Below are 13133 nucleotides of genomic sequence, written 5' to 3' on the forward strand. Positions count from 1 at the left end.
ACCCCAACCCCTCACTTTTAAATCTGCCTTGTAGGACTTGGGTAGAAAGTGGATCAAAATCATTGGTACCAATATGAACCACGACTGAAGACTATTCACCCTCCTGCATTGGTGCACTGCAGGTGATCAGTAACATCCTTGACCCTAGCACTGGTAAAGCAGCATGCCATCTTGATTCATACTGAAGAAAAGCTGTCTGTTCCCCTAACTAACAAATCGCCTATCACTATTGCTCTTCTAAACCTTCCTTCAGGTTCCAGTATAGCTGAGCCACCTGTGGCACCATGGACTTGGCTTAGACTGCCCTCCCAAGGAAGCCATCACTCTCATCACTATTCCAAATCTAATAGATGGCACACTGGGACTCTCGTGCTGCCTCTCTGGTCCTTGCTTACCTGGCAGTCACCCACTTCCTCTCTGTCTCTACGTCCTTAAGGAGTGGGCTGATGCACCAGAAACGTGCTATCTGTTGATCTCAGCCTTGCGTATCACTTGAGTAGCACCAGTCTGTACTTAAACTCCAAAAGCTACAACTTGAGCTCCTCCAACTAACAAACTTTTTGGCACCTGTAGTTGTCTGGGACATGAGCACTTTAAAAACCCTTTCTGAGGAAGAATGATACACCTAAAATATTGGCTTTTTTGCTGTATTTCTACAGATATTGATGAACAAACTGTAATATAACACCATTTTCTATTGTCACATTTTCAGCATTTACAATTTTACTTCCATTTGTGTAATTCTGTTACTTGGTTTCAAAAATGAAAACATTTTCCTGAACAAGCTTAAAGTGTGTACTCCTAACAGTGTAAACAATTTGTATTTCTGCAGGATATGATAAATGTGGACGTACAGTGGTGGTGATAGTAGGAAGGAATATTCCTGTAACTCTAATAGACCCAGATAAAGTAAGACTTCATTTTAAAATGACTTTATTGTCAGTTTGCTTTGGACAAATATTTGTCTGCTGCATGAACAGCTTGAAACAGTAAAATTTTTAGAGCTTTATTTTATTTCAGAATAGTTCCTAAATAATTCATCCATAATTACAGGCTGACCACTGCATTAATTCAAATACATTTTACTGTGCCCTCAACTTTACTTTTACTGAGTAAGATCTGTTTCATCAGATTATATCAAATATTCAATCTCCTCCTCTTTGTTTATCAGTGACTTTCACATCAAGTCTTTTTCTATTCTTTAAGCAGCAACCTCAATGAGGGTCACTGAACCACAGCATATTCTGTGGTTTTGCGAAAGGCCGATGAGATAGAATTTTGGTCTACCTCATCTGGAACAGAGATTGAAGCCATTCGTTAGTGTGCATCTGCCATTTAGCCAACCAAGCAAAGCTATTCATTTCTTTCCTTTAGAGTTGAAGCAGATTTATCCTTTGTTTCCTCTGGATAGGGGAGAGGAATAATTTCTTTGCAAACTGTTCCTAAGCTTGGAGAGATAAGTGGGTTAGATGATCTTCCAAATATCTTTACTATGTATGCCACATTTAGGAATGTTTGTACAGAACCTTTGAGAAACATCTAGAGAGACACGGGCATCATTTTGGAGGCAGAAAGCATCACTTCCAAAAATGCTGTCATTAAAAGTTTATTTTCTCTGTATTCTACAGCAGAACTAATGTTGCATTATGGCAACAAATAATAGCGAGATTGTGGAATATAGAATTTGAAGATAGTTCCCATGGCACAGCCAGAAATCTGTTCCAGTTTGACTCTAGAATCTCCCTTTTGAGCCTTATTTGAAAACCTGAGTGTTTAGAATCAAAAACATTGTAACTGTATAACACCATCACAGAGAATCCATTTTATCAGCACATTATTTAGTATATTGCTAAATTGGTTTTCACGTGCTTGCTTCTTGTCAGGGAGAATTAAATTTAACCCAAAGTGTGGAGTTCGATTCAGATTGGGAGGAAAAGGTTCCTGATCCAAATCTATCTTGCACTTTGTCCTGCCAGTTCACCCAACTTTGGCTTTAATTGAAGGAAGAAGTTGAGCAGGTGACTAACCTGCTCCCAGGTGGTGGTATAGTGCTTTTAACCATTCTGATGGGATATTGAAGCTGCAAACCTCATCAATTTTAAGCTTTTTGAATTAACTATTCGTAGCTGGGCTTCCTGACAGCAATATCATGACAGAGGCTGCCATTTCCAGCAGATGAACACTGTTAGACCTATCTGTTAGAGCCAGCATTCCCACCTGAGAAGCTAATGATCTTACAGCCGATCCTACCTCCGTTCCCCATCCCAAACCCCAAATGTACAGCGAAATTCTGACTTCTGGTTTTCCCCAAACATTTCCAATCTAAGTAAAAATCGAGCTTATGACAGTTTCTTTTGCACATCGCTAAAACCTGTTTGCAATTTATTTGATTTGAAGACAGGGTTTTTTAGATTTGTTTTGAAACCCCTAAGACAGCAGTGGAAGGGGGTCATTAAGCCCCTCAAGGTTGCTCTGCCATTCGTTGAGATTGTGGTCGCTTTAATAATGCCCAACCACACTTTGTCTTTTCCTCAAAACCCTTGATTCCCTTACTGATTAAAAATCTGCCTGTCTTTGTCTTGAATATCTTTAATGATTAGTTTCAACAGTAAAGAATTCCGCAGATTTGCTGACCTTTTGAGAGAATTTCCTCCTTGTCTGTGTCTTAAATGGGTGACCACCACCCCTCTGACATTATGCCCTCTGATCCTAGACCAAAAGGTGGTAGGTCAGAGGAGGATATAATGGATTAGTCAGATGGGCAGATCAGTAGCAGATGGAAGTTAATCCTGATAAATGTCACGGTGATGCACTTTGGAAGAAGGAATAAGACAAGGGAGTACTCAGTGAATGTCAAGGCACGGGGAAGCTCAGAGGGATCTTGGGGTGATGTCCACAGATTCATGAAGGCAACACGACAGATTAATAGAGTAGTCAAAGCATATGGGGAATTTGCCTTTTTAAGTCGTGGTGTAGATTATAATAGAAGCAAGGTACAGAACTTTGGTTTACCATTTGGTAACCAGAACTGCACAAAGTTAGGGTAAAAGAAAACGACTGTTCTCTTTAGTCAATGTTAGTACCAAGGGAACATAATTTTCAAGTGGAAGGCCAGACGTTTAGAGGGGATTTGAGAAAAATCTTTTCATCCAGAGGGTGGTGAGAGTTTGGAATATACTTCCTGGAATGATAGGTGAGGCAGGAAACCTCTCCACCTTTAAGTTATATTTGGATGTGCACCAGAAGTGTCACAGCATTCAAGGCTAATTAATGGGATTAGTGGGGGAAAGTGGCACTAGTGTAGGTAGTAGTATGTTTTTGTCAGTACAGACCGAATGGACGGAAGGGCCTGTTCTGTACTGTGAGATTCTATGACTCTGCCATAAAGGAAAATGACCTTTCCACACCTATCCTGAATGTTGAATGTTTCAATGAGGTCATCTCTCATTCTTTTAAACTCTAATGAGTACAGGTCCAATCTACACATCCTGTCCTCATAAGATAGTCCCCCATATCTGGGTTCAGCCTTGTGAATCTTCTCTGGACAGCCTCGAATGCCAGTATATCTTTCCTTAAAGTGCCCAAAACTGTTCAACGTATTCCAGCTGTGTTCTGACCTTGTGTCTTGTGTCTTGTATGGTTTTAGCAACAGCTCAGTTTTTGTACTCCATTCCCTTTGAAAGCAGTGAAAATAAACATGATTGAGTGATAGACTGTAGTTGTAATGATTTGTTATTATTTTTAGGCTCTACTGTATTTTATTCATATTATGGACCACGTTGCTGCAAGAGAGTTTGTCTTGGTGTATTTTCATACTTTGACCAGTGAACACAATCATCCTGACTCAGAGTTCATCAAGAAATTGTACGACATTGTTGATGTAAAGTAAGTTCATGATCCCATTTTGCATGTTTACTCAGTCCACCTTATTGAAGTTACCACAAAAAACATTTACCTCATCATTGTCTGTTCTTGTCATTGTAAATATGTCAGATTGGAACACTCAAATTCAACTTATTTGATTTCTAATAACAATGAAATGAAAAGATGACCAGTTTTTATTTTTGATATAACAAGGTGTAGAGCTGGACGAACACAGCAGGCCAAGCAGCATCAAGAGGAGCAGGAAAGCTGACATTTTGGGTCTGGACCCTTCTTCAGAAATTGGGTCCAGACCCTAAACGTCAGATTTCCTGCTCTTATGATGCTGCCTGACGTGCTGTGTTCATCCAGCTGTACACCTTGTTATCTCAGATTCTCCAGCCTCGGCAGTTCCTACTATCTCTGAATCTGTTTTTATTTTTATTGTTTATTTTGTTGAAAATAAATGCCCAGAAGCCATTAACTTGCAAAATATAGTCTGATTTTGGGAAGAAGAAAAAGAGCTTTAAGAAGGGTGTAAAAGCAGGACAGGAATTTGGAGTAGCAGACATGTTTTGAGAGATTTCAGGACATAGAGGACTGAGACAGTTGAAAGCCTACTAACAATCGGAAAAATTTGGGTGATGTATAAGAATATCAAAGTAATGAAACAGATGTTCAAAGAATGTAAGTTTGAAGGATTCATACAGATGTGGAGACCACGAGGCAAGAGTATGGTGGCATTTGAATAAGATGTGAATTTTATGTTTGAAACGTTGAGGGAGCCAATATAGCTCAGCAAGCACGGGGTGACAGGGAGCATAATTTAATGTAGGTTATGATAGGGTTAATGGTATTTTGGATGAGTTAAAAGACTACAGGTCATAAAAATCTAACCAAAAGAATATTGGACTATTCAAGATTGAAGATGGCAAAAGTCAGGAATCAGATGACACCAGATTATAGTCCAAAAGGTTTATTTGAAATCACAAGCTTTTGGAGCATAGCCCCTTCGTCAGGTGAAGTGACTTCACCTGCCGAAGGGGCTACACTCAAAAAAACTTGATTTCAAATAACCCTGTTGGACTTTAACCTGATGTCGCCTAATTCTTGACCTTGTGCATGCGAATCCAACACCTGCACTTCCACGTCGGAGGTGGCAAGGACATGGATGCTGGTTTCAACAGAAGATGGGCAGAGGTGGGACAAAAGCAGGCATTGTTATCTTGATTGAAATCAGTAGGCTTTCTCATTGAATTGCATAATTGGTAGCTGAAGTCAAAAACTAAGGTTGCAAACAGTCTGGGTGTCAAATAGTGACTGAAGAAGGGCTTAGAATATGTGATGAGGAAATGAAGTTTGAGAAGCTGAAAGATTATGGTTTCGGTCTTCCCAATGATCAGTTCCAAGAATGGATGTTGAACAAGCGGACCAACAACATTATTTGAAGTGGCCGTGTTCAAGAGACCTTCTGGAGAGGTGTCATTTGGTATGCTCCATCTCCAAAGAAGTAATCCAAGAGGAAGAAATGGAATAACATAGGATGGATACTTGGGGGCACTAAAGGTAACTTGGCAGCAAGAGAAACCATTGTTGGATTTTTATTGCCTTTGACTAAAAGTGGAACCTTGCAAGAGCAATTCCATGGAATTTGACAACAAAGATATTTGAGAATGTTTTGCTCAACTGCATCAAAAAGTCATACACAAGTTACATGAGTATAGTGCACCTATGAAGTATGTTAACTTTCAATAGGTTTTTAGTGCTGTAGGAATCCAATCTGAGATTCAAACATGTTGCATTCAAGGTGTGGGACAGAACGTACATACTTTTAAACTTTGATATATGGAATAACTCTGCTGGTATCCCATCACCAAGTTACCCTTTATTTATATGTGGAGAGTCCTTAACACTGATCCAGTTCCCACAAAGCCAGCCCTGAGTGTGGGGATGTGTGACAATCCTGTTCTTTTTTTTTCCTCTTCAACTGACAATCTCGTTCTTACCTGTCAGCCTGATTGGACCAGATTAACAGTCCTAATCAAGGAATTAATATTCCGATGTCCATTTGACTGACCTCGTTACAACTCTGTATCCCTCACCCTCTGAGTCTGAGGACATAGGCTGGTTCTTTTTTTTGAGCTCCCCGAGGTGTTTTTGCACAGGATCAGGTTCCTCTGACTCTGCCTTAGATACAGGCAGTGTGTAACAGTAGTTTGCCTCTTGTACCTGAAGCATCTGAGAAGAAATTATTCTTTTCAGGCAGCAAAGGTATTGAGAAGGTGATATCTGCCATGCCCATCCCAGATTCCAAGGTCTCCAACACTTGAGGGAGAACCCATGGGTTCTGCCAGTCTTTCCAGCTGTTTTGATGAGCCGGACATGTTTTGCTCCCGCCTTGTTTGCGAATTTGCAGCTCTCGTATGGTTCACGTGCTTGTTCAGGACTGTTGCACCCACCCAAACTTTGAACATACCCAACTTAACCTCACGTCAACCATGCCTCTTACCCATGCAGGGCCATTCCCATGATTCCTACACTTCATCCCCTGAAGTAAACAGCATTCCTCGTGCTGTTTCAACACCCCTCCAAGGTCTAACAAAATGAAATTTAACCTGGTGCAGAATCTTCTCTCCATTGGCAATTCTGCTGGAGCTATCCTTGTAGTTGCATGAAGGGTGGTCCTATAATCAAATAGGAACCAGGGCAGTTTGCTATCTAGTGAAGCTGTAGGCTGTTTCTTTAAGCCTGCATTCACAGTTTAGACTTTACCACACCATTGGATGATGGATGGCATGGAGCTGTCTTTGGGTGTTGAGTGGCATTCAACTTTAGGAAATATTCAAATTCCCTGCTTGTAAAGGATGGCCCATGCTCTGTGACTCTGCACGTCTAGCCACTTTGAATGGGTGTCCACAATGACTTGGGACATTCAGCCCATGAAAGGGTCTGCATCATTGACTTGTAACCAAGTCCAGGGTTTACCTGCCATTCGCACAATTGTGTGGGAGTTGCTGGTGGCAATTTTTGTCCTTGTTGGCACTCTGGGCACTGCCCCACAAACTTGGGCTGTATCTACATCCAAGCCTGGCCACCAGACATAATGTCTTGCCAGACCCTGGTGGAGTTCAGCCAGCATCTGGACAATCGCACTTACTCCCCAGAAATACGCCCTCTTCTGCTGTGATCTGGTCTGTCTGGGTGCAAAAAGGTTTCAATTCTGGTTGTGACGGCCCTTTGGTTTTGCCCATCACCAGTTGTTTCAGTTTTTCCAGGATCAGATCTTTCTACATTCAAAGACTGATATTGTCAGCTGTGACTTCTGGAAGTGTATGCAGAAAATTTTAAAACCAGTACAGACTCTTTCATTGGTGATACCGCTGGTGGTGTATCTGCATGTGGGAGGTGCTCAATGAATATGCTACTTCACTTCCCGGACGGTTATCCAACTTGTAATTTTGTACAAAATAATATTGGAGCCCACCACTGAATTCAGTCTGAAGCTATGGGTGGCACAACCTTGTCATCGTTAGTAAGACCAAGCAGGGTTTGTGGTTCATTATTGTTACAAATCTATTCCGTAGAGGTATGGATGGACTTCCTGCCTCCAAATATGACTGCCAAACCTTCCTTCTGTGTCTGGGTGTATTTACACTCTGCATTAACCAAAGTACAGGATGCATACGCTATTGGGTGTAACTCTTCTTTGGGCCACGTATAAGCTAATACTACCCCGATGCCGTACGTGGAGGCATCACATGACAATACCAGATCTCGCTTGGGATAATAGTATGCCAACACCTTCAAGGATGATAGCTGTTTCTTCACTTCCCTGAAGGCTATGGCTTGGCTATGTGAGCATTTCCAAGGCTGACCCTTTTTAAAGTGTTGATGCAAAGGTGCCAGGATCGAGGTTAGGTTATCTTTTAACGTTTTGTAATAATTCACCAGCCCAAGGAAAGACCTGAGCTCCATTAGAGGTTGGAGCTGAGGTAAATTTGATTGCCCTCACTTTATCTTCCTATGGGTGTAACCCGGTCTTGTCTACTGTCTAGCATATGTGGCCTGGGGCAAACATCTGAGGATTATGTCCAAGTTCTCTAAGTGCTCCTTATTGGTCTTCCCTGTTATTAGCACACCATCTAGATAAATGGTGACCTGGGGTAGACCTTGTAAAATGTTCCCGGTTGTCCACTGAAAAATTACACAGGCTGACGATATACCAAATGGCAGTCTCCTATATTGATACAGACCCTTATGAGTATTAATTGTTGCATACTTCTGGGAGTCCTCATCTAACCTGCTCCACAAACTGGACTGTTTTGATGATTCCTCTGCTTTCCAGCCTTCTGATTTCTGTCTCTACTTTTGCCTGTAAGGCAGTGGCACTTGCAGAATTGTGGATTTGCTTCCGGGCCAACATGCAAGATGGCCTTGCCTCCTTTGATAGTCCTAGACCTTCCTGAAAAACTTCTGGGTATTTAATTAGGACTTCACTCAGGTAGCCATTTCCTAATCCAAAAACGTTGAGCCAATCTAGATTAATCTTTCTCAATCAATTTCATCGCATCAAGCTTGGGCCCCAGCCTTCACTGCAGTGGTTAGACGATGGCCTAGTGGTATTATCGTTAGACTATTAGTCCAGAAACCCAACTGATGTTCTGGGGACCAGGGTTCTAATCCCACCACGGCAGATGGTGGAATTGGAATTCAAAAAAAAAGTCTGGAATTAAGAATCAACTGATCACCATGAAACCATTGCCGATTGTCGGAAAAACCCATCTGTTTCACTAATGTCCTTCAGGGGAAGAAATCTGCCACCCTCACTTGGTCTGGCCTACATGTGACTACAGACCCACAACAACGTGCTTGACTCTCAACTGCCCTCTGAAATGGCTTAGCAAGCCACTCAGTTGTACCAATCGCTACAAAGACTCAAAGAAATGAAACTGGATGGATCACCTGGCATCGACCTAGGCACCGGAAATGACAACGGCAGAAACGGCCCTGTCGACCATACAAAGTCCTCCTCACTAACATCTGGGGGTCAGTGCCAAAATTGGGAGAGCTGTCTCACAGACGAGTCAAGCACCAGCCTGACATAGTCATAGTCATACTCACAGAATCATACCTTACAGACAATGTCCCAGACACCACCACCACCATCCCTGGATATGTCCTGTCTCACTGGCAGGATTGACCCAGCAGTGGGGGCAGCACAGTGGTATACAGTCGGTAGGGTGTTGCTCTAGGAGTCCTCAACATTGACTCCAGACCCCACGAAGTCTCATGGCTTCAAGTTGAACATGGGCAAGGAAACCTCCTGCTGATTACCGCATACCATCCTCCCTCAGCTGATGAATCAGTATTCCTCAATGTTGAACAACACTTAGAGGAAGCACTGAGGATGGCAAGGCCACAAAATGTACTCTGGGTGGGGGATTTCAATGTCCACCACTTAGAGTGGCTCGGCAGCAGTACTACTGCTCGAGCTGGTCGAGTCCTACAGGACATAGCTGCTAGACTGGGTCTGCGACAGGTGGTGAGGGAACCAACAAGAGGGAAAAACATACTTGACCTCATCCTTACTAATCTGCCAGCTGCAGTTGCATCTGTCCATGACAGTATCGGTAAGAGTGACCATTGCACAGTCCTTGTGGAGACGTAGTCCCGCTTTCACATTGAGAATAATCTCCATCGTGTTGTGTGGCATTATCAGGTGCTAAATGGGACAGAGCGCGCACAGATCTAGCAACTCCAGACTGGGCATCCATGAGGTGCTGCAGGTCATCAACAACAGCAGAATTGTACTCCAACACAATCTATAACCACGTGGCCCGGCATATCCCCCACTCAACCATTACCATCAAGCCAGGGGATCAACCCTGGTTCAATGAAGTGTGCAGGAGGGCATGCCACGAGCAGCACCAGGCACACCTGAAGATGAGGTATCAACCTGGTGAAGCTGCCAAACAGCCAAAGCAGCAAGTGATAGAGCTAAGCAATCCCACAACCAACGGATCAGATCTAAGCTCTGCAGTCCTGCCACATCCAGTTGTGAATGGTGGTGGACAATTAAACAACTCACTTTGGAGGAGGAGGCTCCACAAATATCCCCATCCTCAATGATGGAAGAGCCCAGCACATCAGTACAAAAGATAAGGCTGAAGCATTCGCAGCAATCTTCAGCCAGAAGTGCCGAGTGGATGATCCATCTCGGCCTCCTCCAGTGGTTCCCAGCATTACAGATACCAGTCTTCAGCCAATTCGATTCACTCCACGTGATATCAAGAAACGGCTGGAGGCACCGGACACTGCAAAGGCTATGGGCCCTGACAACATTCCGGCAATAGTACTGAAGACTTGTGCTCCAGAACTTGCCGTTCCCTTAGCCAAGCTGTTCCAGTACAGTTACAACACTGGCATCTACCCAACAATGTGGAAAATTGCCCAAGTATGTCCTGTGTACACAAAGAAGGACAAATCCAACCCAGCCAATTACAGCCCCATCAGTCTCCTCTCGATCATCAGTAAAGTGATGGAAGGTGTCATCAACTGTGCTATCAAGCAGCACCTGCTCAGTGATGCCCAGTTTGGATTCCGCCAGGGCCACTCAGCTCCTGACCTCATTACAGCCTTGGTTCAAACATGGACAAAAGAACTGAATTCCAGAGGTGAGGTGAGAGTGACAGCCCTTGATATCAAGGCTGTATTCTACCAAGTGTGGCATCGAGGAACCCTAGTAAAACTGGAATCAATGGGTACCAGGGCAAACCCTCCAGCGGTTGGAGTCATACCTGACACATAGGAAGTTGGTCGTGGCTGTGGAAAGTCAATCATCTCAGCTCCAGGACATCTCTGCAGGAGTTCCTCAGGGTAGTGTCCCAGGTCCAACCATCTTCAGCTGCTTCATCAATGACCTTCGCTCCATCATAAGGTCAGAAGTGGGGATGTGCAATCATCTGCGAACAATGTTCAGCACCATTCGTGACTCCTCATCCACTGAAGCAGTCCATGTTCACATGATCTGGACAATATCTCAGCTTGGGCTGACAAGTGGTAAGTGACATTTGTGCCACACAAATGCCAGGCTATGACCATCACCAATAAGAGACAATCTAACCACCGTCCTTTGACATTCAGTGGTGTTACCATCACTGAATCCCCCACTGTCAACATCCTGGGGGTTACCATTGACCAGAAACTCAACTGGACTCACCACATTAACACAGTGGCTACAAGAGCAGGCCAGAAGCTGGGAATACTGCGGCAAGTAACTAATCTCCTGACTCAAAGCCTGTCCACCACTTACAAGGCACAAGTCAGGAATGTGATGGAATACTCCCCATTTGCCTGGATGAGTGCAGCCCCAACAACACTCAAGAAGCTTGACACCATCCAGGACAAAGCAGCCCACTTGATTAGCACTACATCGACAAACATTCACTCCCTCCACCACCGACGCTCAGCAGCAGTGTGTACTATCTACAAGATGCCCTGCAGAAATTCACCAAAGATCCTCAGACTGCACCTTCCAAACCCACAACCACTTCCATCTGGAAAGACAAGGGCAGCAGACGTATGGGAACACCACCACCTCCAAGTTCCCCTGCAAGTTATTCACCATCCTGACTTGGAAATATATCACCGTTCCTTCACTGTCGCTGGGCCAAAATCCTGGAATTCTCTCCCTAATAACATTGTGGGTCAACCCACAGCAGGAGGAATGCAGTGGTTCAAGAAGGCAGCTCACCACCACCTTCTCAAGGGCAACTAGGGATGGGCAAGAAGTGCTGGCCAACCAGCGATGCCCACATCCCACAAAATGAATAGAAAAAAAAAATTAGTGATGATTGAACCAGCTGCTTGTAAGAGACCAGAACTGAAGTTCTACTTAGTCTGTAAAAGTTCCCTGCTGTAAATTCTCAGTCGAGGCCTTGTGCAAACCTAAGTGTTGGAGCCCAGAGCAAATTTTGGTAAGAGCTGGTTGTGCAATCACAAACTGTTGTGCAATCACAAACTGCTGTGCCAGTATCAACCTCCATTGGGATTGGGTACCATTTAACTAGATGTTTGTTTTGGTTCTGATTTGGATGCTAAGCTATTTAACTGTTCCAAACCAAATGTAAGTAGACTTTCCAGGGTATGCACTCTCCCGGATACCAGCCCCTTGCTCAATTTTTGGGTCTCAAGTGACTCTTCAGCTGTTTCACATCTGCATGCCAGCAGCAACTATGGCTTGCCAGCCTGTATCCTGAAGAAAATTTTAACCATTTGGCCAAGACTTAGCTATGTTTTGGAGTTTTGCTGTCGGCTGACCTACAGTCCCTATGTTCAGGAAATATCCTGAGTGGGGCTATGCTAACGCCTTCACTCAAATGACGTTCTCTAAACTCAGTCAGACTGGTGAAGGTATCCACTTCCATTGGAATACGCAGGAACTCATGCTCCACTTCATGCATTTTCCGATGGTAAAGCTAATTTTGGTGCCTGTTTGAAGTCCATTTGGGCTTCAGCTGGTAGGTGCTTTGGCATGTTACATCATTAATCTCGTCACCACTGGAATAACTCCACAGAGGCCGATATCTTGACACCAAGTCCCCTTTTATTTGCACGTGAAAAGTCCTTGACACTGATCCAGCTCCCTCGGAGCTAGTTTTCAGAGTGTGAGGATGTCTGACAGTCCTGTTTTTATCTGTCAGTCAGGGCTCCCTGATTGGGGCTGTTAATCTGGTACAGTCAGGGAACTCTCATTCTGAGGTTCACCTGCTTGACCTTGTTACAATCACTACAATGTATGAGACTAGAGATAGTAGGAACTGCAGATGCTGGAGAATCCGAGACAACAAGGTGCAAGGCTGGATGAACACAGCAGGCCAAGCAGCATCATAGGAGCAGAGAGGCTGACGTTTCGGGCCTAGACCCTTAATCAGAAAAGGGGGAGGGGAAGGGGGTTTTGAAATAAATAGGGAGAGAGTGGGAGGCGGATAGAAGAGGGATAGAGGAGAGGATAGGTGGAGAGGAAACAAACAGGTCGAAGAGGCGGGGATGGGGCCAGGAAAGGTGAGTGTAGGTAGGGAGTTAGGAAGGGGATAGGTCAGTCCAGGGAGGACGGACAGGTCAAGGGGGCGGGATGAGGTTGGTCGGTAGGAGATGGAGGTGCGGCTTGAGGTGGGAGGAGGGGATAGGTGGGAGGAAGAACAGGTTAGGGAGGCAGGGACGAGCTGGACTGGTTTTGGGATGCGGTGGGGGGAGGGGAGATTTTGAAACTT

At 44.2% G+C, this 13133-nt stretch overlaps 1 protein-coding gene across 5 annotated transcripts in view; it reads left to right on the top strand.

The window, feature by feature from the left end:
- The window catches only part of gdap2 (ganglioside induced differentiation associated protein 2), a 57564-nt gene that overhangs the window by 36547 nt on the left and 7884 nt on the right, over positions 1–13133 (top strand). For 4 of the 5 annotated variants that reach the window (XR_007263204.1, XR_007263205.1, XM_048602869.1 and 1 more), the window contains exons 9-10: positions 833–909; positions 3746–3885. Coding sequence is in view for 2 of the 5 variants with exons in the window: in XM_048602869.1 (XP_048458826.1) it covers positions 833–909; positions 3746–3885 (217 nt within the window). In the remaining 3 variants the exon portion in view is untranslated. Of the gene's footprint in view, positions 1–832; positions 910–3745; positions 3886–5264; positions 5428–13133 lie in introns of all 5 variants that reach the window. The other variant, XR_007263206.1, reaches the window with a different exon arrangement.

The sequence above is a fragment of the Rhincodon typus genome, chromosome 11 (assembly GCF_021869965.1).
Source record: "Rhincodon typus isolate 14 chromosome 11, sRhiTyp1.1, whole genome shotgun sequence".
NCBI classification, from domain to species: domain Eukaryota; kingdom Metazoa; phylum Chordata; class Chondrichthyes; order Orectolobiformes; family Rhincodontidae; genus Rhincodon; species Rhincodon typus.